The sequence below is a fragment of the Ambystoma mexicanum genome, chromosome 14 (genome assembly GCF_040938575.1).
Source record: "Ambystoma mexicanum isolate Mex_15411 chromosome 14, UKY_AmexF1_1, whole genome shotgun sequence".
Taxonomy (NCBI): Eukaryota; Metazoa; Chordata; class Amphibia; order Caudata; family Ambystomatidae; genus Ambystoma; species Ambystoma mexicanum.
Genome location: NC_090940.1, coordinates 314503445 through 314531194, shown reverse-complemented (window position 1 = coordinate 314531194; position 27750 = coordinate 314503445). Strand labels below are relative to the sequence as shown.

Sequence of the window (27750 nt, the reverse complement as noted above, 5' to 3'; positions counted from 1 at the left end):
AAAGCATGTTCTGCTGTTTGGGTGTGGTTTAAATAAATAGTCTCAGGTAAAGTAGTCCAGGTAAAATAGTCCCAGGCCTGCCACACCCGAAAGACTTGACTGCATAGCTCAGTTCCTTGTAACTGAACTATGTGTGTGCCTCCATGTTGGCTGAACCCCCCCCCCCCCCCCAAGTTAAATAGTCCCAAGTAAGTAGTACCATTCTAATGTTGGTCTTCATGATGGTTATGAGCCTGGCGACAAAGGCGCCAGGACTGACTCCAAGAGAGTCTTGGATGAGGTTTTAAGGCCTTTGACCTGGCCCTAACTGGAAGGCTGACTTGCCAGTGAGGGCCAGGGGCAAGGGTCATGACAACACCATCAAAAAACACTGCCATTTGGTTAAGAGTCCTGGGTTCTGTGAACGAAAACCCTGTTTTGCATTCAAAAAGAACAAGAACCTGAAGGAATCGTTGGTCCACACCTTTAGGGAACCCAGTACAACCACCAACACGTTGTGGAATTTACCACCTGTTCAGGGTAATTTCAAATGTGGCCACTGTGTCGCTTGCACTTTCCTCACACAGAAACAAGTTTTTGAATGGAAGAATGTCAAGTGGACCCTAAGAGACCACACACACTGTAACAGCAAATGTGTGATATACATCATGGAATGCCTGTGTGGGCTACTCTATGTTGGGAAGACCATTAGGGCAATAAAAATGAGGATCTCAGAACATCGGTCCTGCATTAGGAACAAGATTCCAGATAAACCTCTGCTGGAACATTTCATCAAGCAACAACACAAGGACACAGACCTTCGATGGTTCATACTACAGAAGCTAAAGCCCACCCTGATAGGGGGCCACATTAACAAAATATTAATCCAGTTAGAGCAAAAATGGGTAAACAAGCTGAATACAGTTAAGGAAGGATTGAACATCTCTGTGGAGTGGAACTCCTTCCTCTAGCATACTACGAGAATTATTGGTCTAATCCATGCTCCCGGCTTGTGATCTAGGTTTTATGGCATGTGTTGTAGATTAAGGAATCACGCAGCATCAAGAAACATCACTGTTCCACACATGGATTGACAATTTATTTTTTCAAAGTGTTGACATTGGAACAGTAGGTGGTGTTAGACATACTGAACAAACAAGTACGTGGTTTCTGTTCATAGCCATGGGATTGTGTGGCACTTATTTATTCCATGGTTGCATTTAAAGGTTACACTCTGTTGCAACTTGATCACGGGATGTATATGCTGTGATTGGGATACATTAATTCCTCCACATTGTGAAGTCATGTTGGGCTACGCCCACATGTACACTACTAGATGTACTACTTTACAATCTTCTTACGTACCCCATCTTACCACGGTCCAGGAACTACATACAACAATGGTCCCAATATTCACCATGGACCTATCCTACATTGGCCTCGACCAGGTATAGGGCCGCCGCATTGCCATGGCAACACTTCATAAACATGTGCCCATATCTTATCACTTTTCCCAATACACAATATGGACCACCCAAAATGTAATGATATTGCGATGTGGCGACCTTAACACCCTCCAGTTCACATGACATCCTATTGCCACTTCTAGCAGTTTTCAAAAATGGCCGCCGCAATACAAATAACGGTGCCCATAGCAACGGTTTGTTGGCTACGATCAGCCACAGCGTTGCCATGACAACCATGTACAAACATGAGTCCTAATTTCACTACTTTTTCCAATTCGCAATTGACAGATACTGCGATTGGGTGGACCAAACATCTTTAAGTCCACGTGACACCCGACTGCCACGTTGGCAGTTTCCTAAAATGGCCACTGCTATATATACAGCAGTGACTATAGCAACGGTTCGCATCTCTGTGAGCCGCCAGCGATGAACACGGGGATCAGCTTCCACTATGACAGGTAGGTCCTTTGACCCCATCCCGATTTTTAGACATTTTACACGAAACCAAGGGGCACGTACTAATCAGGTCCCCCCTTCCCTTGGTTACATTCAGGATCGTCCAATAATAGTGATCCTGACACGCTCGCACTTCGTGCTCGTCATATACTAGCTGGAATTCTTCAGCCGACAGCGCGGCCTGGGCCAAACTTTGCACAACATACAGCATCCAGGTAATGATGCATTGTATGTTGAATTGGGACATGTCTTTTAAGCTGTGTAAGTGTTCATAAATGGCATCAGTTAGATAAGCTATTTCACCCATGCCTTCCTTGCAGGTTAGTAACTAGTGTTCCCACACGATTCCTGACATTAATTTTTCTGCACCCGAACAGGTAAACAGTGTATGAAATTGTATATCGATTGTATACACACCCTCCTAGCTCTGACAAACTAATGCAGAGTTGTCCTTCACAGATTGGATCTGTTTGTGTCCAGCTGGCCATATGACACCCTTTTGACCCAGCGTGTCTTCTTCAGTTCCCCGTGTACCAGCCTTGAGCAGACACGGTAAGCCTTGCCAATTTTATTTAGATAGATGGCCATAACTACCACATATAATGTGTCTGATGAATTAGTGTTATTATCATGCTACCCACCTCTCTAGCACTACACATCACTGTGCTTCATTTGTTTTTGACAGCACACGCAGAAACCCCGACACCACTGTCGTCTAGTCCCGATGAAGGCCCCATAAGAAAGGCTCACATCCGAATCCGAATCCCAGAAGTGCCGAAACACCTTGGTGTAGACCATGACCCTGAGTCCCAGTGTTGCAAAAATACTAACTGTTTTTCTTTGCCCTGTAACTATGTTCAATTGTATTATTTTGTGTTGAATCTGTTCAGTTGCCATGACCCCTGTCTTGATGTATCTCGACAGTAGGAAACGTAATTGTTAGAATGTGTGTACTTTAGCCCAAATGATGTACTTTGGGATCATATTTGATGTAATTCATGTTTCCCCTACCTATACAATACTGTTGTTCTGTGTTGTGTCTCTGAGTGGACATTTTCTACGTGATTGTTTCTAACTACAATGAACATTTTGAAACAAATAAGGGGTATGTTTTTCATTGATGTGAAACTAGTTTCCTCACGTGCATAGACTTTTGGTGGGTCCGCATGTATCTCTGTTCGCTGACTCGTTAATTTGTGTCTACAACCTTATAGAGTACAAAGAAAGAGCTACCAAGACTCACACCCATTACAACAACTTTGTAAAACACCACAAAGTTTGGAGGACGCAAGAAGCAAATGAAAAAATGCTGACAGCTTTAGCGTAGAAATCAAGTGCACAGATGAACATGTTACTTACCCCTGATAACGTTCATTCGATTGGATGTTCCTCCCATGTATTACTTATCTTATGATATTTCCAATACCCAGCTTAGATGCTTCAGAAAAAGGTTTTCCAGCAGAGGGTGCTGCGCATTGATGCCCGTCGACTCAATGTCCCTTGGATGCCTCCGTCTCGATGTCGACGTCACCGAAGGCATATATAGCGCGTGCAGCATCTGTTGGCTTCAGTTCCGTTTTACGAATGTAGGATTTATTCCATACCTCACAGTTACCTCTCCTGAGAGAGCGCAGACTGTAATAACAAAGGAAATTCTACTGCGGGGGAGGTTGGGATGGGCGATAAGGAATACGTGGGAGGAACATCCAATCCAAGGAACGTTACCAGTGGTAAGTAACTTGTTCTTCGAATGGATTGTGTACTCCCACGTATTCCTTATCTTATGATACACTCCCAAAGCAGTTCTAGTATTCCTGGAGGAAGGAGTCAGAATTTTTCATGACAATTTAGGAGTTCTAATAGGTCTGTGAGCACAGAATGCAACACTGCCTTACCAAATAAAACAAAACAATCGAAAGTGTAATGTTTGGTGAAAGTGTGTACGGATGACCATGTGGCAGCCGCACACATTTCTTTAATTGGTACTCCCCTCTGTAATGCAGAGGAAGTAGCCATGCTACTGGTCGAGTGACCACAAAGGCCCTCTGGAGGATCTTTTCGCTCCAGTCTTTAGCATTCAGATATTGCCAGTAGTATCCATCTGAATAACGTCTGCTTAGTGATTGCCATACCCAACTTGTGGCCTTTGTAGCCAGGAAAAAGTTGGTCATCTTGTCTTATTCTTGCCATTCTGCAGATATAGAAACTTAGTGCACGTTTAGGATCAAGCCTGTTTAGGATCAAGCCTGTGTAGCCTCTCTTCTTCCTTCCCAGGGTGCAGAGGAGGGTAAAATTATGGTAATGTTATTTTCTGAGTCAGATGGAATTCACACACAATTTTGGGTAAAAAGGTGGGTTTCACTTCCTTATAGAAAATAGTGTATGGAGGCTTGCAGGATAAGGCCTGAAGTTCACTCACCCTTCGGGCAGATGTAATGGCCACTAAGAAGATGTTTAAGGTTAGCAACCTACCTCAAAGGACAGTAGTGTATAGGCTCGAAAGGAGCACACATCATAAATTTCAACACCAAGTTGAGATCCCAAACCGGACTTTAAAAGGGATCGGATGGAAAACATTTGTCAATCCTTTGAGAAATTGTATTATTAGAGAAATTTTGAAATAAGATCCCTCCTCCAAAGTGCGCTTAAATATAGAGAGAGGCGCAAGATATCCTTTAATATTCCAATCTGGAACCCCAGATTAGCTAGGTGTAACAAAAAGGATAACACCATAGGTGCATTACATGTAAATTGATCAACATTCTCATCTCTGCACCAGCTGCAGAATTTGTTCCAACGGCAGTGGTACAAAGACTTAGTTGCTGGCCTTCTGGCTGAAAGAGAAATCTCCATTACATCATCCGGGAGGTCCCCAAACCTTGTATCTTAGCCTCTCAAACCATGCGTGTAGGCTGAGTGTCTTGACCTCTGGATGGAGAACCCGACCTTCCTCTTGCTAGAGAAGATACTCACTTTGTGGAAGACGTATTGGAGGGCAGATGGATAAATCCACTTGAGGGGTTCCCCAAATAGGTGAAGCTCTCTTGAAGGACTTCCTGAGCTAGCTCCCACTCGTGGGAGACTGTGCTCTGCCTGCTCAGAGCGTCTGCCGCTGTGCTCTCCTCTCCGGCTAGGTTAACTGCTGATAGGGAGATTACTTCTTGAATTGCCCAGTACCAGAGCTGCATTGCCTCTCAGCACTGTGGTAGTGACCCTACACCTCTTTTCTTGTTGAGGTACTACATGGCCACTGTGTTGTCCGCCATTATCAGGACATTCTTTCCCCATACAGGGGGCAGAAAGGCAGTCAGCTCTAGTATTTTTGGCCTCAGCTCCAAAAGATTGATATGTAGTTTGGACTCTGATGGAGACCAATGACCGCTGACTGTCAGATTGTTGGTGTGGGCTCCCCACCCCGTGAGTGAGGCGTCCGTCACTACTGTTATCTCCAGCCCTGGTTGCCAAAATGGTTTTCCTTTTAAAATGTTGTCCTTGCAGGCCCACCACAGGAGATCCTGAGCGACACTGCTTGGGACCTGAAGGCTATCTGACATCCTGCCCGAGAATTGAGACCATTGAGTCCTGAGAGCCCACTGGAGAAATCTCATTCTCAGGTGCGCATCTGGCACCAGAAAAATGCAGGACACCATGAGGCCGAGCAACCTCAGAAAGTCGAAGACGAGGAGACGCTGGGCACTCTGAAATTTGGTGACCATCTGCAGAATGTCTTGAACCCTCACCTCTGGTGACAAGGCTTTTCCCGGGGAAGCATCTAGGACTGCTCCAATGAATAGGAGCTTTTGGGATGGTATCATGTGAGACTTCTTGAAGTTGAGGTAGAAGCCCAGTCTGTGAAGGGAGTGACAGGTAGAGCTGAAATGGTCCAGGGCCTGTTTGGGAGAACATGCTCTGATCAGCCAATCGTCTAGGTAGGGGTGGACGTGAATTCCCCCCTCCCGAGACTCGCTGCCACAACCGCCATTAACTTGGTGAAAACCCTTGGGGCAGAGGTCAGCCCAAATGGCAGAACTCGAAACTGATAATGAGAACCGACAACCACGAACCTCAGGTACCTTCTGTGCTTGTGATGGATTGGCACATGAAAGTAAGCTTCCTGAAGGTCCAATGATACCATCCAGTCCTGAAGCTGGAGGGCCTGAAGGATCTGAGAAAGGGTAAACATCTTGAACTTGTCCTTCCTGAGGAACTTGTTCTAGTCTCTGAAGTCCAAGATGGGTCTCAATCCTCTGTCCTTTTTTGGAATTAGAAACAACGGGGTGAACCAACCCTTGTTCCTCTCCGCTACAGGTACTAGTTCTATAGCACCTTTCTCGAGCAGGGTTAATATTTCCTGCACATGGAGCGGATCTGAAACTTTGAAAGAGCTGTTCCCCGGTCGAAGACTCCAGGGCTTTTTGAGAATGGGAAGGCAGTAACACTGGGCAATTGTTTCCAATGTCCATGCATCTTCAGTAATAGCCTGCCATTCCTTCAGATGCTGTGTGAGTGCCTCCCACTGGAGTCTTGTGAACTAAGTCCTGAGAGAGGTTTTGGGGCGGCTGACGCAGTGGCTGATTGCAAAGTAGCTGCTGCTGCGACGGTCTTAGTACCTCTTCCTCGTCCACCACAGGGAAATCTTCTTTGGCCTCTTTGAACCGACTGTCCTCTCCCTCTTTTATATGTGGAGTAGTGACGAAAGGACCTAACCCTCCAGGGCGTAAAAGTGGGGCAATTTGGAGGCTGTCTAATCGCAGAACCAAGAGATTTGGCTGCTGCCTTTGAAGTTTGGAGTTTCTCCAGACTTTCATCAGCCTTGCTGCCAAATAAATGTGTGCCATCAAAGGGCATGTTAAGCAGTCTGGATTGTACATCTGGAGCAACTTCTGACTTCCTTAACCAGGCAAATCTGTGCATAACTGTACTAACCGCCATTGCTCTGCTGATACTGTCAGCCGAGTGGAGGGATTCACACATAGCTTCTTTTCCATCCTTGACTACGTTCAAAAACCCATTTGGTTCTTCCCCTTTGGGGATATGGCCAGCGGCCATGGATATACACTCCCAAAGGGTACGAGTGAACCTAGCCAACGTGCACGTGGCATTTTCTGACTTCAGGGCCATACTTCGAGCCAAAAAAACCTTCTTGGCTAGAGTGTTGTAACGCATATCGTCCCTCTCAGGAGGGATAGTAGGGTAGGCATTTTGGCTTGTGATTGAGGTGGCAGCCTGTACCACCAGACTCTCTGGAGTTGGGTGATTTGATAAGTAATAGGGATCACTGCTGGACACCCTGTATTTAGAAGTCATTTTTTTGTTGACTGACAGATTTAATTCAGGTGCCTCCCAATTGGTACGTATGTGCTTTTGTAAAGCTGCATGAAATGGAACAATTGGATCTTCCTGAGGTCCCATGTCCAGAATATCTGTCAGGTCATCTTGTTCGAAAACTGGGCTTGGCCTACTCCATCCCATGTACTCAACCACCCTCGACATTAACTGCCTGTAGGGTACTTCTGCATGATCAGATGGGTCTGATCTGCCAAAGGCTACCTCAATGATACCAGATTGTGTCATGATATTAGTCGACAAAGGTGCCGAGATTGTTGATTCTGTCGATGTCAAAGGCTTCGATGCCTGCGTCGAAGACTTCAATGCCTGTAGCATCGAGGAGCTAGAAGCCTGATGGGTTGATGACTTATGTTTTTGTGTAGATGGCATCGAAGAATTGTATTTTGGCGTTGATTACGCGTCTTTCAGCGCTGATAGCGTTGATGAAGAGTCTCTCAGCACTGATGGCGTCGACGACTCAGTCCTCGAAGGGACTTTTTCACGACTCGAGGGATCCTTAGAAGGCTCTGAATGAGTTTTGCTTGCCGGGCCCGAAAGGCACACAGGTCTTGTTCTTAGGCTCATTGGGTCTTTCAACCTGAGCATGGCTTTTGACAGTACTCGAGGGGGTCAAGGCCGCATTCTCAAATACTTTCATCATCTTCAGCCTAAATTCTTTCCACTCAGCTGGGGAGGCTGTTTTTTGTTGGACATACAACCTGTTCCCATGGCGCTGTTTCTTTGGAGTGTCTTGACGATGACGAATGGTGGGAGCCACTTCGGGATCGTTTACTTAGTTTCGGCCAGGAGAAAACAGTTCTTGACTTGTCCGATGTCTGTCTTTTTGATGGAATCGGTGGGGACTTATGGATCCTACTTGCCGCAAGGTTCCCTCAGCGCCCTCTCAGGGCATTTGATGTCATGGACAGGCAGTCCTCACACTCAGATGAAGGATGAGCAGATCCCAGACACCACAAGCATATTCTGTGGGGGTCTGTAACCGACATCTTCGACCCGCAGTCACAGCATTTCTTAAACTCAGATTTCGGGGGAGAAGACGCTGACGACTAAGCCCTTTTCGAAGATTTCTCTTGAAGATTCTCACAAAGGAACCGAAGCGTCCTGTATCGGAAGCGTTAGTGTGGAAAAACGGAACTGAAGCCAACAGACGCTGCATATGCTATATATTCCTTCGGTGACATCGAGACGGAGGCCTCCGAGGGACATCGAGTCGACGGGCATCGATGCGCAGCGCCCTCTGCTGGGAAAAAAAATTCCGAAGCAGCTAAGCTGGATATTGGAAATATCATAAAATAAAGAATAGGTGGGACGACACAATCCTTTCGAAATAGAAACTTCTTAACAAAGGAACCAATACTGACACGCTGTCGCTTCTTTTGATCTCAATATCTGAACAAACATGGGCAAACCACTTTTCCATCCTATTTGCTGATTATACCGCTTGCAGCCAACGATTAGTTACATACTAATTGATCATACAGACATTCTGATTCAAATTTAAAAAACGAAGTGCCTCGAGAGCGCCAGGGCTCGATGGGCTCTCAAATTAAATCTTAAAAGCTCATCCTGATGAATGGGTCTCCATTTTGCATGTGATATTCCAAAGCGTGATATGCACAGGAGTTATCCAAGAGTCATGGAAACATTAAATACTGATCCTAATATTTAAGAAGGGCAATCAGAGTTTGCCATCTAACTACCACCCGATTGCCCTTGTAGATATCCCTGGAAAAATCTTGTCAGATTGATTGTGAGAGACCTAAATAAATGGCTCTAACTGGCAAAGATGACAGACCTCTACCAATCTGGATTTGTAGCTGGATTAGGCAACTCAGTCAATGTACTCACCCTAACAACTTTAAAAAAGCAGGTTTGGACATCTAAACAATCTATATACCTAGCATTTATAGACTTCAAACAAGCTTTTGACTCAATCTCCAGAAAAAAGTTATGGCAAAAACTAATATAAGCTGGTTGCCCAAATTATATTCTACAGGTACTACAGAAATTCTACACCAATGCATTCATACAAGTCAAATTAAAGCAAGAAGGACTATTATCCCATCTCATTCCTACTTATCAGGGTTTGAAAAAAGGCTGTATCCTTGCTGCGACTCTCTTCAATTTATATATTAAAGACATGCATAAACATCTGAAAACCACGAAAGCCTTTCCTTCCAAACTGGGTCATTATCCAATTGCGCACCTTTTCTACTTTTCTAAGCTGATGATCTGGCCGTAATTGACCGGACTACAATGGTTCAGTAGAGGCAACTCCAGGTGCTAATGAAATATGCATCAGAAAACATGCTCACTATCAACACTTGCAAATCGAACACTTTGAGAATGCAATGTATTAGTATTAGAAGAACAAACAAATCATCCTTCTTTAAATGGTCAATTGGAACACAGAAAAATGAGATTATACTTGACTATAAATACCTAGGCCAAAATATCAGCGATAATGCAGATTTGCCATATAAAAACGAGCTGAAGTACAAAATGCAATCGATGTGCTTGCAAGCTAAAGTAGTCCATAGGAAAAATTGACAATTGTCCTATTTGCTCATAATAAACTTTTACAAAGAAAAAGAAGTTCCTGCTATAACCAATGGTGCTCACGCTAAACTCCCAGAAAAAGATCCAGATTGGGACAACCTAGGAGTTTTTTGGAAGAACGTATTGCCTATACCTAAAAGTTTCCCTATTCAAATCTTTCGTCATGAACTAGGGTCAATATCGATCAAAGCAATTGTCTCGTGGAATGCCATAATGCTATTAAGAAAATGCATAAATAAAGAGATGTTTCATTCATCCTTAATACCAACAATAGCACTCACTCTAGAAGATGTCCCTAAACAATATTGCACTTCAACAATGATCAGAGCTGATATTGATCAGAATCTTTTAACCAGCAACCTTGATTGGGCAAAGCAAAAACACTGGTACTCTGATTGGAATGACACCTGGCAAAAATGCAATAAATATAAGGTTTTCACCACCGGACATTTAATTCAAAAAAGGTTTAATCAGATCCCAACATACTTGCAGAAGTTCCAAGACCAACTCTATCGTACTCATTTAATGCATCTACGCTTTGATCTGTGGCCTACAAATGCACTAGTAGCAACAAGAATGAATGATAGGTCTAAATCCACATGTCAATTTTTCAGTTTGATTAGCTACCCTGAAACGTTACAACATCGTTTGGTAAAATGCGCTAATCACACTAAGGCGAGAATATTTCCATCATTTTTTGCTGATTATCGCTTATTGATGCCCCATCATGCCCAACATATATCTTTAAACATAACCACAATTAAATTCCAATTGAGGTTGAACATCCAAGATTAAATATTGTAAAACATCCACTATTGACTCCAGGATATGATTGACAATAAGGATTTAGGGCCTCTCCTAGTAAGCTCGTATTCGAATACGATGACAGAGACCATTGTAACAGTTTAAAAGTCTATGCTGATCGAATCAGTGTACATCCAGGCTACACCAGTTGCCAGCAAAAGCCTAAGCTTACAAATTGTAACTTATCAGACATAAAACCAAAGTATTTAAAAAAAAATTAAGAATGTTTTAATTGCAATGTATATAATTTTTAATATCTATGTTTTAACTATATATTTGAAAAGTTGCATGTACAACACAAACAAATACAATAAATAAAAAAAAAGATTATATAGGGTGGGCGAAAGTGGACAACCTTGCCGGGCACAAGTGGACAACCTTGCTTAAGTGTACAGTTAGTGTCTATTTTCTCACTCGGGATTACCTCCTGATTAGGTCACACTTGCACAACATTTTCACTGTATAACTCCTGGATAAAATATATCAAAGAGCTTAAATGCCTTCCTCTCAACTTTGATAACAGGATTTCTTTATCAACTGTGTCAAATGCTCCTTTATAAATCAATAAAGCAGACATATAGCGATGTATCTCTCTTTTCAATACTCTGACGTATTAGATACAGAAGAGTCCATACACTAGACAATGTTCCCATCCCCTGTCTAAAGCCAGTTTGTAGTTTAGAGAATAGATAATTCTTTTTATCCAGGAATTTACTTCTACCAATAGTACTTGTGCAAATAATTTTGAACAGGCGTCAGACATGGCAAGCAGTCTATAATTATTGTTTTTTTCCCCCTTGCACTGTTTTTAAAAATTGGTATCAAAATCGATGCTTTCTAGCTGGTTGGACTAGATCCCGTACTTACTATTGTAATGAACAATTGAGAGACAATTTGGACCAAAAATAATGGCCTATGTTAATAAATCAATTTTGGTATCCCATCTGGCCCAGCGGCTCTAGATGGTTTCATCTTGGCTATCATCCTCTCAAGGTTCTCTATGCTAAAATCAAAGTTGATAAATCTATCACAGTCGCAACCAATTTTCTTGTTAGTCGAGACAGAATTTGACCTATTATACAATTGGCAAATATAATCTATCAAAACAGTCTCCGATATTGGATTGATTTCTTTTTTGTTTCATCAGAACTATTGCAATTAGATCTATACAATTCCCAAAATCTACGACCATCAGTGTTTTAAAGTATATTTCACAGTTGGAACCATTCTATTACAAATTAACAGGCTTTAAGTGTTTTGATTAAATTTGTATATTTCACTTTTAGGTCAACTTTTTTTTCTTTAACATTGAATCAATAATAATTCACCTTGTTAATTTAATTTCCTTGTTAAGTCTCTTTTTTATCTCTAGCAACAATTATATCATATACTTTCCTCTTAATTGTGACTTTGTCAGCATATCTAGCATTTTCTGAAAATATTTTAAACATATTAGGTCCTATGTTACCATTCAAACAATTTACACACAAGAGATTATCAAAGACAGACATCTCTCAATATTCATAGTCGACCAATAGATGCGATTACCACCTTGATTTAGCATACAACCACACGGCATAGAATCTTTGACATTACAGCAGGATTGGATGAAGAATTTCTTCACTACATGATCACTCATTTGTAGGTAACAAAAACGAAATTGACCCATAATCTCAAACATGCAATTAGGAAAAAGTATATAATATATCCATGAATGTTTGTTCCTAGCAAACCATGTATATGGAAAATTACTGCTATCTGCTTTATCTGTGCAAAGTTGTAGCAGGCGGTTAGTATACATAAGAGGCACATTGATCATTAAACTTGATATTCTCATCCTTCTCTTGAATTATGGTGGCTCCCAAATGATTTGTCGTTATGTGTCTCAAGTTTCTTGCCATGAGTGGGTAAATCTTGAATCATTTAGATCCCCCATAATTGTACAAAGAGCTATGGCATTCACCCAGTCCACACATCAATAATTATCTCCAATTCTTCAATAATAGCATAAGAGTGCAGGTTGTTTGGTGGATTATAGACATTAATAAAACTTATTTCTTGCTCCACCCAATTCAAGTTATAATCAAGAATTGTCGCCTGAATATAGGGAAGGGCCATTGAATAATTATCTTCTGTTAAGGTTAAGTGAGTCTTTGCACCCATTAGGAGACCTCCAGATGGGCAACCCAATTTAGAGTGTTAAACATTTCTGTGGATTATTTGATATCCATCAAGAGTAGAGTCATGAAGTAAACAAGTTTCTTGGAGAGCAAATTAGTTCACACTCAGCAGAATCGACATACCAAAACAGTCAAAGGAGTGAAATCCTCTGGAATTCCATATTCATAAACATAATTTCTCCCTAACCTGATCATTCTGTCAATCAATTTCATCATAGTCTCCATTTAACAAGGTAATGTTATCAGTTGGAGTATACAAACCACTGATTATTAATCCCTCTATGATTTTACATACCAGATTTTCAATACTTATTGTTGCATGATTTCCCTTTTTATCAGTAACCTGTTTTCATTTTGCCCCATGCAGCTAGACACTTCATCCTCCATTCTTATGAATTCATAATCATCTCTCTAAATAGGTTTTCGTGTATTAGTATGTATATTAGTATGCATTCAGACACAATAGTGGATACCAGATGCAATATTGCCTAATTTGATTCCCAAAGGAATTTCAACTAAACAGATATCTTGTGAAGATATCATTTTCAGATCTGTTACTTGATGTATCAGTTCCAACACATTTCTTCTGTTTAAGAAGGGGCTATGGGCAGAAGCATAGGTATCTATAATTGTAATCTTTTTAGTCCTGATCTCAATAGGGCCCCATTTTCCTTCTTGATTATTCAGCCAGGTTTCTATAGTACCTTTTTTACAACCCTTTTTGGGTTTAACAATATAAATTTTTTTTTTTACCTTATTCCCTTTTCCTTTTCATTTGAAAAACCCAACAGTGTTCCTTGGTGTTACATATTCCACCAAATAAAAATTGTCAGCCGATTCAACACATGTAACTATCCAGAGTTGTTTGGACCAGAGACGGCGCCCCACTTTTTTCAACATTATTATTATTTTTATTTCTTGTAATGGTCCGAGTGTTTTTTCTATATGTTCTTGCAATTTTAGCTGTATGGTGCTTATTAGCAGCTATGATGATCGGGAGACACAGATGATATGAACGGTGACAATAAAAGCGTCAGCATTCAGACTACCCACACGGGAGCCAGTTGTCTCTGTATGACCATTATATTGTATATTATCCTTTTTCTCAGGGATTTCCACTGCAGGCTTTGGGATACTCAATATAACATCCAACAATTTAGTTAAACCCTCTTCCATGATTTGCTATTCTTGGAAAATAAGCTGCAAATAGTGAACAATGCTTTCATTATTTTTAGTTGTTCAGGTTCACCCATCGATTCATCCTCTGAGGACTCAGTTTTGGAAAAGGAGTCATCCCTAATAGAGATGCATAAGCCTTTGCAGCCATGTCATTCAAATCCGGAGTTCTATCCAAATTGGTTGCAGTTATCACGCCTGATGATGATGCTATATTAGATACAATTGCTCTGTTCCCGCATTAGACCCGTTTTTCAAGTTTAAACACATATATTTAATGGTGAATTATTATCAATCGGCTTGAGTTGTAATGATTCACCAATCTCATGTTCACCCGGCCTATGAAACAAGTTACTTACTTGTAACTGTTGTTCTCCAGCATGGGTCTGGCATGGATTCACATGCTCATTAATATTCCCCGTCGTCAGGCCGGGAATCCTCGGTAAAGAAAAAATCAGTATCAGTTTAGTTTCTGATCTGTCTTTCTTAGTAGTAACCAATCACTGGTGTCTGGGTCATACTGCCCCCTGCCATTGACTGCCCTCTCCCTAAGCCCCGCCTCTGGCAGCCATCCTCAGATTTGGTAGCACGTAAAGTGGCAGTATGACCAAGTGAAGAGCCCCAGAGGGGTAGGAGGGAGGGTTCGCATGTGAATCCATGCCAGACCCATGCTGGAGAACAACAGTTACAGGTAAGTAACTTGTTCCTTCTCCAGCATGGGGTCTGGCATGGATTCACATGCTCATGAATATAAGAATACATAGCAGTACACACATGCACAACCACGGGAGGTGGCAAAGGCTCAATATTAAGCATTACTTCAAAACTCAACATTAAGCATTTCTTACCTCCTCACCAGGCTCACCTTACGCGAACAGATTGCGCAGCACTGCTTGGCCGACCCTGGACTCCTCCCTGGAATCCTGGTCGACGCAGTAGAATCTAGTGAAGGTGTGCGTCAACCTCCACGTAGCAGCCCTGCAGATGTCCAGCAGGGGCACACCAGACAAGAACGCGTGATAGCAGCAACCGCTCTGGTCGAATGGGCTCTCGGACGGCCGGGCAACGGTCGGTTCGCCAACCGATGACAGTGTATGATGCAGCCGGAGAGCCATCTGGAAATGGAAGCCTTCGAGAGAGCCTTCCCTTGGTTCACAGGTCCAAAGTTCACAAACAGCAGTGATGTCCTCCGAAAACTCTTCCTTCGGTCCACGTAGAACTTCAGCGCTCTAGCTACATCCAGCAAGTGCAAAGTCCTTTCAGCCGGCGACGAAGGCGACGGGAAAAAGACTGGTAACACCAAGGGCTCGTTGAGATGGAAGTCCGACGGCACCTTGGGCATGAAGGAGGGGTGCGTCCTCAGCACTACCCTCGTATCGTGAAAGGTCAGGTATGGGGGCTTGCAGGATAGTTCCTGGATCTCTCCCACGCGTCGTGTGGAGGTGATGGCCACCAGGAACGCTCTTTTCCACGTCAGAAACTTCAACGGGGCCGAATGCAACGGCTCAAATGGCGGATCCATGAGCCTGGTCAGCACCACGTTGAGCTCCCACGCCGGGGCTGGCGCCTTCAGCGGCGGGAATGATCGAAACAGTCCCTTCATAAATTCCTTAACCAGGCGATGAGACCACAGGGATGACCGCCCTGTAGTCCTGGTGTATCGGGAAATCGCTGCCAGGTGTATCTTGATTGAAGCATGAGATATTCCAGTTTTGGCTAGCGACAGAAGGTACAGCAATAGTTGAGGGGCCGTAATCCACAGAGGGTTAATCTTCTGTGCACGGCACCAGATAGAGAACCTCTTCCACTTATGTCCGTAGCATTTGAGAGTTGAGGACGCCCTGGCCTTCGCAAGAACCTCTCTGCAGTCGGCCAGGATATTGTATCCTCCAAACTCTAGTGCTGCAGGAGCCAGGATTGCAAGTTCAGCGACTCCGGGTCATGATGAAGAATTGCGCCTCCTTCTCTGGAGAGAAGATCTGCGTCCGTCGACAGCTTGACTGATGGGGACGCTGACAAGTCCAGAAGGTCCGGGAACCTGATCTGTCTCGGCCACACCGGTGCGACGAGGATCATTCTGCACCGGGACCTCTTGAGCTGGTTGATGAGTCGGAGCAGCAACGGCGGAAACGCATATAGGAACAGGCCGTCCCAGGGGAACGAGAAAGCATCGCCCATGCTCCTCGGTTGGGGAAACTTGCTGGCGAACCTCTGGCACTTGGAGTTCATTGCCGTTGCGAACAGGTCGATCTGGGGTTTGCCCGATCGCTGAATGAGTCGGTCCACTTGATCCTGGCGTAGTTCCGACTCGTGGCACGAGCGCAGCTCTCTGCTGAGTGAGTCGGCGATGGTGTTTTTTATCCCTGCCAGATGAAACGGCACCAGAAACATGCCTTGAGGAACGGCCCAATGCCACACGTCCTGGGCTTCCTTGCATAGGGGCCGGGGATCTGGTTCCGCCCTGCTTCCGGATGTAGAACATTGTGGTGGTGTGGTCGGTGAAGATCCTCACCACCTTGCCCTTGAGGGATGGGAGAAAGGACCTGAGGGCCCAGAACACTGCCCGGAGCTCCAGGATGTTGATGTGGAGCAGCTTCTCCTCAGGGAGCCAAAGGCCTCTCGCGTGAAGATCTCAGTGTGGGCTCGCCACCCCTCCAGGGAGGCATCCGTCGTCACCGTCGCCTGGTGGGCTGGGGTCTGAAAGTCTGTCCCCGCCGCTAGATGAGCGCGGGTGCCCCACCACCGGATCGCTCGTCGCAAGGTGTCGTTGAGAGGGATCCTGTCCTCGAAGCTGCCCGTCGCTTGAATCCAGCGGGCGTCGAGGAACTCCTCGAGAGGGCGCATCCAAAGCCTGCACAGGCGCACAAGATAAATGCAAGAGGACATCATCCCGAGGAGGGACTTGATGGACCTCACTCTGGCCACGTCCGTGGCCAGCAGACACTGCACCTTGCCCAGGTTGGCCTTTGTCCTTTCCTCCTCCGACGGCGAGGCCAGGCGCGCCACTGTGTCGAGCTTAGCTCCCAGAAACAGTGCGACTTGAGAGGGGACCAGGTGGGACTTGGGGAAGTTGATGGAAAACCCCAGGTCGGTGAGCAGCTGGACGGTCTTCGCTGTGTGTTCTACGGTGAGCTACCTTGTCCTTGCGCGGATGAGCCAATCATCCAGGTAGGGGTAGACGTGGATCCCCTGCAGGCGCAGCAGCGCCGCCGCTGGAGCGAGGCACTTGGTGAAAACCCTGGGTGCCGACTTCAATCCGAACGGGAGGGCCTTGAACTGGTAGTGCCGCCCTTGGACCACAAGCTTGAGGAACTTCCGGTGCCCTTTTAGAATGGGAATGTGAAAGTATGCATCCTCCAAATCCAACGACGACAGGAAATCGCCCTCCTCCAGCTGTCCCAGCACGTGCTGGAGGGTGACCATCCAGAACTTCTGTGCCTTGATGTACTTGTTCAGTCGTCGCAGGTCTAGGATGGGTCGCCACCCTCCTGTCTTCTTTTTCACGAGGAAGTACCTTGAGTATACTCTGGAGCCCCGGAGCCTCTTTGGGACGAGCTCGATCGCACCTTCGAGCTTCGCCGTTACCTCCAACAGCAGTTGAGGGACGTGGTTTTCTTTCCTGGCCACAGGAGGAATGCAGGGGCACTTTTTTAGAATTCGAGGGCGTGCCCCTGTGCCAGGGCATCCAGCACCCAACGGTCGGTGGAGATGGACTCCCACACGCTGACGAACTTCGCCAGCTGGCCTCCCACCGGGGTGCTTCGGTGGGGGCCCGACGCCACGGTCAGTTCAAACTTGCTTGGAGGACGCCTTGCCGCCTTGGCCTCCCTGGCGACGACGGCGGGATCCACCAGACTTGCCTCATCCTCTATAGGCTTCCTGCGACGAGGAGCGGGCCGCTTGGCGGTACGCAGAGGAGCCACCGCCAAATCCCTTGGAGGCACCCTGCTTGCCTCCGGGGCTCCGAAAGGACGGCCTTCATTGCTGGAGAACTCATAGGGCCTTAGCTGTCTCCGTGTCCGCCTTGATGGCTTGGAGGGACTCATCCACTGTTTTCCCAAACAGGTCGTTCCCATCAGACGTAATGTCCAAAACCTTGGCTTGTACGTCCTGGCAGAAATCCGTCGCCTTGAGCCACCCTCGTCGTCTGAGGCAAACGCGGTTGCCTAGCTGGCGGAAACCGGTATCGGCAATGTCCGTTGCCACCGTTATGGCGTGGTCCGACGCCACCTCACTTTCCTGCAAGATCTCCAGGGCCACAGCCCTCTTTTCGTCCGGTAGGAAGTCCAACAGGGGGGCGATCTTGTACCATAACTCCCTGTCGTAGCGGGCCACGATCGCGAGGGCGTTGGCCGCCTTAATCGTTGTTGCCGCCGACGAGATAACTCGTCGTCCCATTGCATCCAGCTTCTTTGCTTCGCCGTCCGGTGGGGAATTTGACGTTGAGGCTGATGCCGCCCCCCCGCTTTCTTCTTGGCTGCCGCTGAGACGACCGAGTCAGGGGTCAGTTGCGCCCTAAGGCACAAAGGGGCCGCCTCGGGGACCCGGTACTTCTTCTCGTACCGATCCCTCTTGGCAGTCGTCGTAGACGGGTTCTTGAGAAGGGTGAGACCCTCGTCCCAGATGTCATCCAGCAGAGGCATGGCGAGAACTGTCTTCCTCTTGGCCTCGCGCCATTGGTAAAGGAAACCTTCCTTCTTCTCTTTGGGGCAGAGCTGAAAAAGCTCAGATGCCCTGGCGATCATAGCGTGGAAAGACCCAATCTCGTCAGGCGGGGAGGCCCGGGCTGGAGGCGATGGGAGCTCTGTCCCGTCGCCGCCGTCATCCATACCCGTCGTGGCCGTTCCTGTGTCATCCCCAGGTACGGGGGACATGGACAAAGGCTGAGCAGGCCGCGAGGGTTGAAAAGGCGGGGCGGGATGGGTCCATCTTCTCTTGTTTGGGGGACTTCCCGACGGGCCTGGCTCTGGCTCCTCTGTTGGGCCTGGTTCCGGCTCCTCAGTCGGTGGTAGGGGCAATCTCATCCTTATCTCCGAACGTAAGGATTGTATTGCCAACAAAATGGCCGCCGAGTTGTCCTGTGGCTCCGGAAGCGACGGGCGCAACGGTTGACTAGGAACCTCGCCGGCACTGCCGTCGCTCTCGTCCCCTTCGTCGGGATCCCTCCCGTGGGACCGGGCCTCTTCGACGCCCTCGTCAAGGCCCTCCAAGACTTCAACCAGTTCCTCCTCGGAGGCTGTGTTCGTGTCCACAATGGCCACCGGCTCCCCCCCTCTTTTATCACTGTGGTCTTCACGGGGGTCTTCTCGATGGGCCTGAAAGAGGCTTCCCTCTGCGGTGGCAGGGAAACCTTGGGCCCCGAGGTCGCCTCCACTGGTGTAGCCTCCTCAGGCTGCGCCAGGGCCACTGCGACTTCCTCGATAGAGGCCTTGGCCAGGTGAATCAAGGCCTTCACCACCTTCTGCGGGCCTGTGGCCTTCACCATGGGGGGAGGGTCACCGCCTCGGTCCGCCTCGGCTGGATCCTTCGAGATCGACCGGGTCCTCTCCAGAAGCTTCGCCGGGTTTTCGGCCTTCCTCTTCCCTGGCCAGAGCGTTGGCACGTGGTTGATGGTGCTTAACAGGATGCGCCCTGCCTGGCAGCCGAGGTGCCCGACCGTTCGGCACTCCCGGTGCCCGCGGACGCGCAGTGATTTGCCCTCACCGGGGCACCCTCACAGGACTTAGAAGACAGCTCGGACTTCTTCTTCTTCTCACCTGACGGGCTCTTTCCTTCCAGCGAGTTGGAGAGACGAAGATGTCGGTCCCTGATGGTCCGTTCCGACATGTTCCCGCAAAACGCACAGTCCTTCTCCACGTGCGTTTTGTCCTCATGAAGGCAGTAGAGACATTTCGAGTGCTCGTCCTCCTTGAACACATTCTGCAGCTGGCATCCAGGGAAAACCCTGAACAGCTTTCCCAGCGTCAAGCTTTCTTTCTCCTGGGCCATGTCCGGGTAGGCCGCAGAAACTTCTGTACTCCTCCAAGAACCGTAACTCAATGAAAACTTCACCCTTGAGGGGCGTAGAAAATCCGAAACGGGTCCCTGTTGATCGGATGTAGACACGGTGGAGCTTGAGGCTCTATTTGACCGAAAAATTAGAACATCTGAAAAAGCGCGAAAACGCAGCAAAAAGCTCGAGAGCTAAACACAAGGACTCCCAACACTTGAGCGTGCGGTAAAAATCTGAGGATGTCTGCCAGAGGTAGGGCTTAGGGAGAGGGCAGTCATTGGCTGGGGGCAGTATGATTGGTTACTACCAAGAAAGACAGATCAGAAACGAAACTGATACTGATTTTTTCTTCACCGAGGATTCCCGGCCTGACAGGGAATATTCATGAGCATGTGAATCCATGCCAGACCCATGCTGGAGAAACACATCTGCCTCCACTGTCACCACTTGTGGAGCTTGCTTAGTTATTGGTTTTAAGTAAGTGGTACTTTTATCTTGTGTCATGAGAGGCTCTCCCAGTTTCCCCCAAACGCTTCAGTAACACCTAACGCTTCCCCATCCGTATCTAGTTTATTAATATTGCCATTAACTTATTTTATATTTGGTAATCACTCTCTTTCCACCCGTCACCCCAAGATTGCGTTTGCAAGCTAATCTGGCATTACTCCTCAGCTGGTATTTTTTCATTGTTGCCGGCATTTTTTTTTTACGATGTTTACTTATGTCACGCCAAACAAACACGGGGCGGAAGTTGCCCTATAATCAGGGAGCCTGATGGATCAAGATAACAAAAAAGCTAGTTATCAAGCCAAATAGACGAATTCTGTAGTCTCTTAGGCCGTAACGTTACAAATGAAGCGGAAAGCAAGAATCTACACCCCCGTACCTGATATCTGCAAATAGTTTTAATTTCCCAACTCCAACACCCAAATGACCAACAGCGCGATGGTGCACTCTGCTGGTGCGGGTACACAGCTGCTTTTCATTGGGATTTAGCTGTAAGGGGGCGTGGTCTAGGTTGTAGCACAAGAACTGGTAAGAAATACAGCCAATAGTTATCGGATAAGATAATAAAAGTAGTGTGAATTATTTATCCAACCATCTGCAAGTTTGTAGAGTCCATCTAGCGTTGTTTTCACGTCGTACCTCCCGTATTAGAAAACAAGCTTCCACTGTTCCAATGTAGTCAATTCATGTCCCACAGCCTAACAGCACTCAATGGTGCACTGAGTTGGTGCGCGCACACAGCTGCTTTTGAAGGGATTTGGCTGTAAAAGTGTGTGCTCTAGGTCGTAGCACAAGAACGGACAAAAATAAAGCCAATAGTTATCTCCCGTATTAGAAAACGAGTTTCCACTGTTCAACCTTAGTCAGCTCAATGTCCCATAGCCTAACAGCACTCGATAGTGCACTCAGCTGGTGATATTTTAATTGAATATTTTTTTAAGAGTCCTACAGTAAAGATTAAGAATACCAGAAACGGGATTTGAAATCATGCACATGCAATGTGATGGAAAGCACTAGGTATGCAACCATGAAAATGTTTTTAACCAGGAACAAGTCACTTACACCAGAATTATATTACCTTCATCATAGCACTTCTGGCAATAGTTGTGACTCCAGGTCGCTCTGTTCCCACGTGATAAAGAAAAGGATCTGTAAGGGCTGCATTGCGTTTGAACAAAATGGAAGGTGCCACAAACGAGTAACCCTGCAAGATAGAGATAGCACAGATTTAATCCACAGGACTAAACTAAGCAAAGCAAACATTTTCCAGCACATTTTCCTCACCAGACACAATCACTTGTTCAATGATTTTAAAAATATGTTTGCTTGGTAGCAGGTTTGCTCCCGCCCTTGAGTCTCAGCTGGTCCTTTAAATATTCACCCATGACTTTAAGCAGGCCATGGCTAGTCGGGATGGAGTTCCCGTGCTCTCCATAACCAATATCTTTCTTTTGGGCTCATGAGCCATGGCCACGTCACACCATTAATTTGTTACCAAACACCCATTGCCCCCTGCCCAGTAGATGTAGGCAGTGCAGATGTTAAACCGTTTTGTTCCTAACTCTTTCTTCCCATGATTATTTCACAGTAATCATTTCCATCTCCAATAACAAATTCCTGCGGTAGAGTGGTGGGTCGCAGATTGCTGCGAGAACAGGTAAAATTGGCCTTCAGCCTGTCCCTGTAGCACTCACTGCGGTTTTAGGCAAGAGCAGGTGAGTGCAGCATTTAGGGGTGATATAACTGAAATGCGTGCAGGGAAACCATCTGCCTCCTAAAAAAAAGACAGCCAGCACCCGACTAGCGAAGGGTCTCGCTCAGTCTCTCTCTCTCTCATATATATATATATATATATATATATATATATATATATATATCTATATATCAACAAAAAGAGGAAAATGAACCGCACTCTCCGCAGTCAATTAGAACAGTGAATGCCCAATTTCCAAACGGAAAAAGCACAGCGCACAACACTAGAAAGGTCACAAAAAATTATTTAATGTTGCACAAAGAAATTGTTTAAAATAAACAAAAAAATACAAAGTATGGCTGGAACAGCAGCAAAAACAGAGGCAGGACGCCTGTCAGAACGGCCTGCACACACCGCGTTTCACACTCAACTGAGTATGATACATTACTCACCGTAATCGTATTTCTGATGCTTGTATCTGCTTAGATTCACATGCTGTGCATAGGCCGACATCTAGTGGAAGCTGCAGAGTATTACAGTTTGTTTTTCGAAACTCGAAAATGGGCGTCGACACAGGGCGTGCCAGTAATACTATCCCTAGTGTGACGTCCACTGTACCCAAGATCCCTCACGCGTCTAGGATCCTCAGATTGTATTTTTTCTGACATGAGGTAGCATGAGGAGTAGCGCGAGTACAGATAATCCAAGCAGATAGACAGAAAGGTAAGACTACAAGCAATCATGCGCCTTCTCTCAGAGGGGAGGAAGGGTGGGTCGCATGTGAATCTAAGCAGACACAAGCATCAGAAATACGATTACGGTGAGTAATGTATCCCTTCTGAGGCTTGTGGAATCTGCTTAGATCACATGCTGTGCATAGATTAGCGAGCAATACCTGAAGAAGGAGGTGGGATGTGAGAAGGGTCATGAGCAAATAAGTGTCTTAGAACCGCTTGTCCCACTTGTGTATCTGCCTTGGAATGGGTGTCAATGCAGTAATGCTGAGTAAAAGTGTGAATAGAGCTCCAAGTAGCTGCTTTGCAAATGGTGTCAAGGGATACATTTGCAATGAAAGCCAGAGTGGCCCCAATGCCTCTAGTAGAGTGGGCTCTTGGCGTGAAAGGCAGAGTTCTTTCAGAGAGTGAGTAACACAGCTGGATACAGTTAATAATCCACTTCGAGATGGCACCTTTAGAGACGTGATCCCCCTCTCTGCCTGTAGCTACGGAGACAAACAGTTGATCTGTCTTTCTTAGCGGTCTGGTTTTATTTACATAGTAGAGGACCGCCCTACCACATCTAGGGTGTGTAGTTTCACCTCAGCCGAGCTTTGCGGGTCCTGGAAGAAAGCCGGAAGCTCGATGGACTGGTTTACATGGAATTTAGATATAAATTTAGGTGAGAACCTAGGGTGTGTGTGCGTAAAACCAGTTTGTCTTTATGGACAGTAAAGAAGGGATCCTGCACTGACAGAGCCTGAATTTCACTGACCCTTCTTATAGAAGTAATAGCTACTAAGAAGGCAGTTTTATAAGTCAGGTGTTTGAGACTGCTTTTATGCATGGGTTTGAAAGGGGGGCCCATGAGCTTGGCTAGCACCACATTAAGGTCCCACCCTGGTGGTGGGTTTGAAATAGGAGGGTGAAGTCTCTTTACTCCTTCCATGAAGGCTTTAACTACTGGTACTTTCCACCACGAAACCTTGCTATGGGAAGTGGTGTAAGCCGACAGGGCTGCCAGGTGTACTTTCAGCGAGTTAAAAACCAATCCTGCATCTAGCAGGTGGAGCATGTATGTAACAATAGTGGAAGGAGTGCAATCAACCGGGTTGATTTGTCTACTCTGGCACCAGATAACGAACCTCTTCCACTTGTCAAAGTAACAGTGCCTTGTGTTTGGTTTCCTAGATTCCTTTAGGATGTCCATACACCTCTGTGGCAAATTGAGATGTCCAAACTCTATGACCTCAGGAGCCATGCTGCCAGGTTCATTGAGTTGGGTTGCTGGTGCACTGTTTGACCTTGGTGCTGGGACAGTAGGTTGTACCAGGCTGGAGGTTTGATGGGCTCGCACACCGCCATCCTGCGTAGGTGTGGGTACCACGGTTGTCTTGCCGACATGGGAGCAACTAGGACGAGCGTCATCGACTCTCTGTTCATCTTGTTCACCACTTTCCTGATGAGAGGAGTTGGTGGAAAAGCGTACGCAAACATCCCTGACCAGTTCATCCAAAGGGCGTTCCCCCTGGGAGTCTGGTTGGGGGAACCTGGATGCAAATCCTGGGCATTGTCTGTTTTCGCTTGTGGCGAATAAGTCTATAGTGGGGAAACCCCACTGAGAGAAGATATGTTCTACGCCCTCTCTGTGTAGAACCCATTCGTGTTCCTCTGGGAGGGAGTCTCTGCTCAGAGCATCCGCTAGGGAATTGAGCTCCCCTAGAACATGTTGTGATGACAGGAAGATGTTCCGTCTGAGTGCCCATATCCAGATTTTCTGGGCAAGCTTGGACAGATTTGGCGAGCGAGTCCCTCCTTGCTTGCTTGTTCAGGTAGAACATGGCTGTTGTGCTGTCCGTCCGGATTTGCACTGACAGGTTTAATAGGTGGGGCTCGAACGCCTGAAGCGCTCTGAATACTGCCAGAAGCTCTAGCAGGTTGATGTGGTTCTTGGCCACTGAGTGAGACCAGAGACCCTGAGCTGTGTGGTGGAGATGGTGAGCTCCCCACCCCGTCAGACATGCATCTGTCGTGACTACTGCCTGTACTTCGGGATCGTAAAAGTGTTTCCCCTGTGCGAGATTCTCTCTTGTCCACCAGTGAAGGCTTTGTACCAGTGTTGGCGAAACGACCACTAGATCGTCCCACTGACCACTTGCCTGAGACCACTGTTTTGCCAACCATTCCTGCATGGGACACATGCGCAGGCGCGCGTTGGGGACTAGGTAAATACATGACGCCATCATGCCCAGTAAACGCATAGCTTTGCGTACCGTTATTTGTTGACCGGACTGATAATGCGGAATTTGCAGTCGTATATTCCGAATTCTTTCTTCTGAAGGAAAGGTCAACCCCTCTTGAGTATCTAGGATTGCTCCTAGGAACTGTTTGGAGGTGCTTGGCACCAGGCTTGACTTTTTCTCGTTGATTGAGAAGCCTAACTCGTGGAGGAGGTCGATAGTCCTTTGAATGTTTGTCCTGCAAATTCCTGGGGTTTCCCCCGTTATGAGCCAGTCGTCCAGATAAGGGTACACTGGGATTGCCTCCCTGCGTAGGTGTGCAGCCGCCACCGCCAGTACCTTGGTGAATACCCTTGGTGCCGAAGCTATCCCGAAGGGCAGTACCTTGAATTGGTAGTGTCGACTGTCCACCTTGAAGCGCAAGTACTTTCTGTGCGCTGGGAACATGGAAATATGAAAATAAGCATCTTTCATATCCAAGGTTGCCATGTAATCCCCCTTTTTTAGGAGGGGGATTACCTCTTGTAGCGTGGTCATACGAAACTTTTGGGGCTTGACATACTTGTTGGCAGGCCGTAAATCCAATACTGGGCGCATTGTCAAATCTTTCTTTGGCACAAGGAAGTAAGTTGGATAAATACCCTTGTTTACCTGGTGTCCCGGGACGAGTTCTATCGCGTCCTTTTCTAGCAGATGGCGATCTCCTCGAGGAGAATCTTCTGATGTTCTAAAGAGTGTACTCTTTGTCGTGGAGGATGGTTCCGGGGACGCTGCAGTAGTTCTATACAATATCCTGTGGATACTGTTGACAGCACCAATCTGTCTGATGTGATCCCTTCCCAAGCCTGGGTGAAGTTGGAAATGCGTCCCCCTACTGGGGTTGCTTGAGAAGGGACCTTGAACTGAGCCGCACTGCTTTGGTGGAGGCGTGCCGCCTCCCTTGCTGGGTCTGCCTCTTTTACCACGACCTCTCCTATTACCCCTGCCGTAACCCTGGGTAGAATGTTGGTTGTTGTTCCACTGTGTACCCTGCCCCTGGGAATAGTTAGATCATCCTCTCTGGGAATTTTGGCCACGTGGGCGACGAAAATTACTATTCCCTCTCTGGTTAGGGGGTTTATTGGTTAACTGGCCAAGGGACTTGAGTGTTTCGTATTCGTCCTTGGCATTCTTCAGTGCGTCTTCGACCGCCTTACCAAACAACAGATCGGTTTCCACTGGTTTGTCCAACAATGATGCCTGGGTTTATGCCTTAAAACCAGACTGCCGTAACCACGCATGTCTTTTGATGACAGTGCCTTCTGCTATCAATCTGCCTGCGTTGTCCGCGGCGTCGAAGGTTGCTTTCAAAATGCAACCAGACACGGCTCTACCCTCTGCGGAAATCCGAGCTAACTGGCCCTTTAAAGGTTCAGGAGCAGAGGCTATGAGTGCCGCGATTTCTTCCCACTGATGGCAGTTGTAGCTGGCCAACAGGGTGGTGGAGTTTGCAATCCTTGCTTGATGGGCGGACGTTGAGGCTACTTTCTTGCCGAAACTGTATAGTTTTTTGCTCTCCTTGTCGGGAGGAGCTTCAGACGATGACAAGGGTGTTCCAGCCCTCTTACGAGTGTTAGTGAAAACTAGGGAGTCTGGCTTCAGATGTCCTCTTATATAGAGAGGGTCAGACTGGGCCGCCCTGAAAAGTTTTTCAACCCTGGGATTGACTGCTCTGGTGAGGTTCGGGTTCACCAGGGACGGGTCGATTCTTCGCTGAATGGACTTAATGATAGGGATGGTCTGGGCAACAGGCCTCCTTTCTCCCACTAACTCTTCTGCGAAGTCCCTCTCCTCCTGGACACCGTGGGTGTCAATATGGAAATGTTCTGCTGCGCGTGCGAGAACCTCGTTTAGGAGGGGTTGGTTATCGACCGGGGAGTCGGTAACCGGGGCTTCGTTCTCTACCGGGGAATCTACTCTGTATGTTTCCGGGTCTTCCGCTCCCTCTTCCTGGTCCTCATCATCCCCATAGTAGCCCGTCCCGGTTTGCTCTTCTACCATGCCAAATTCTTGGTCCTCACCAAAGGAAGCCTCTCCTTGATCCAGTGAGTATGGTCTTGAGTATGGTTGTACCTCAAAGGGATCTGACCTCATCGGTGTTTCAAACCGGGGCTTTTTACTCGGGGGGATAGGATCATTAGAGCCTGAGGGTGTTGCCCCTTGAGGACCATACGAGAGGAAATGTTCTGGATTTTTATCATAAAAATCAGCCAAAGAAGACATCCTTGACATGACCCTATCTATGTCTTCACTTGACCATTTTCTAGAACTGGGAATGACATTTATCAGCAGACCTGGTTTTGTCTGTCTGTTTAGGGGGAGTGGTGTGTTTCACAGGTGTGGAAGAGTGCAAAGGCTGCTTCTTCTGCTGTTTTCCCCCCTCCACGTGAGTGGAAAAATGTTTTCCCTGTCCTTTAGTGGCTCCGGAGGTTTTCGACGCCTGGCGTCGAGGATCGGGGGTGGGGTCCCTGTCCTTCGAGCGTGGGGCCTCGCTGATTTTGACTGTGGGCTCCGACTCCTGGAGCGCGGCCTGGGGGTGGAAGTCGTCTTCGTCTTCCGACGATCGAACTTCTGTTAGCCTAGGGAGCGAGGCA

General features: G+C 46.8%; 1 protein-coding gene across 2 annotated transcripts in view; it reads right to left on the bottom strand.

Annotated features, from left to right (window-relative positions):
- The window catches only part of RPS6KA5 (ribosomal protein S6 kinase A5), a 1757411-nt gene that overhangs the window by 604304 nt on the left and 1125357 nt on the right, over positions 1-27750 (bottom strand). For both annotated transcript variants that reach the window (XM_069637449.1, XM_069637450.1), the window contains one exon: positions 21547-21672. In XM_069637449.1, the coding sequence (XP_069493550.1) occupies positions 21547-21672 (126 nt within the window). The remainder of the gene's footprint in view (positions 1-21546; positions 21673-27750) is intronic.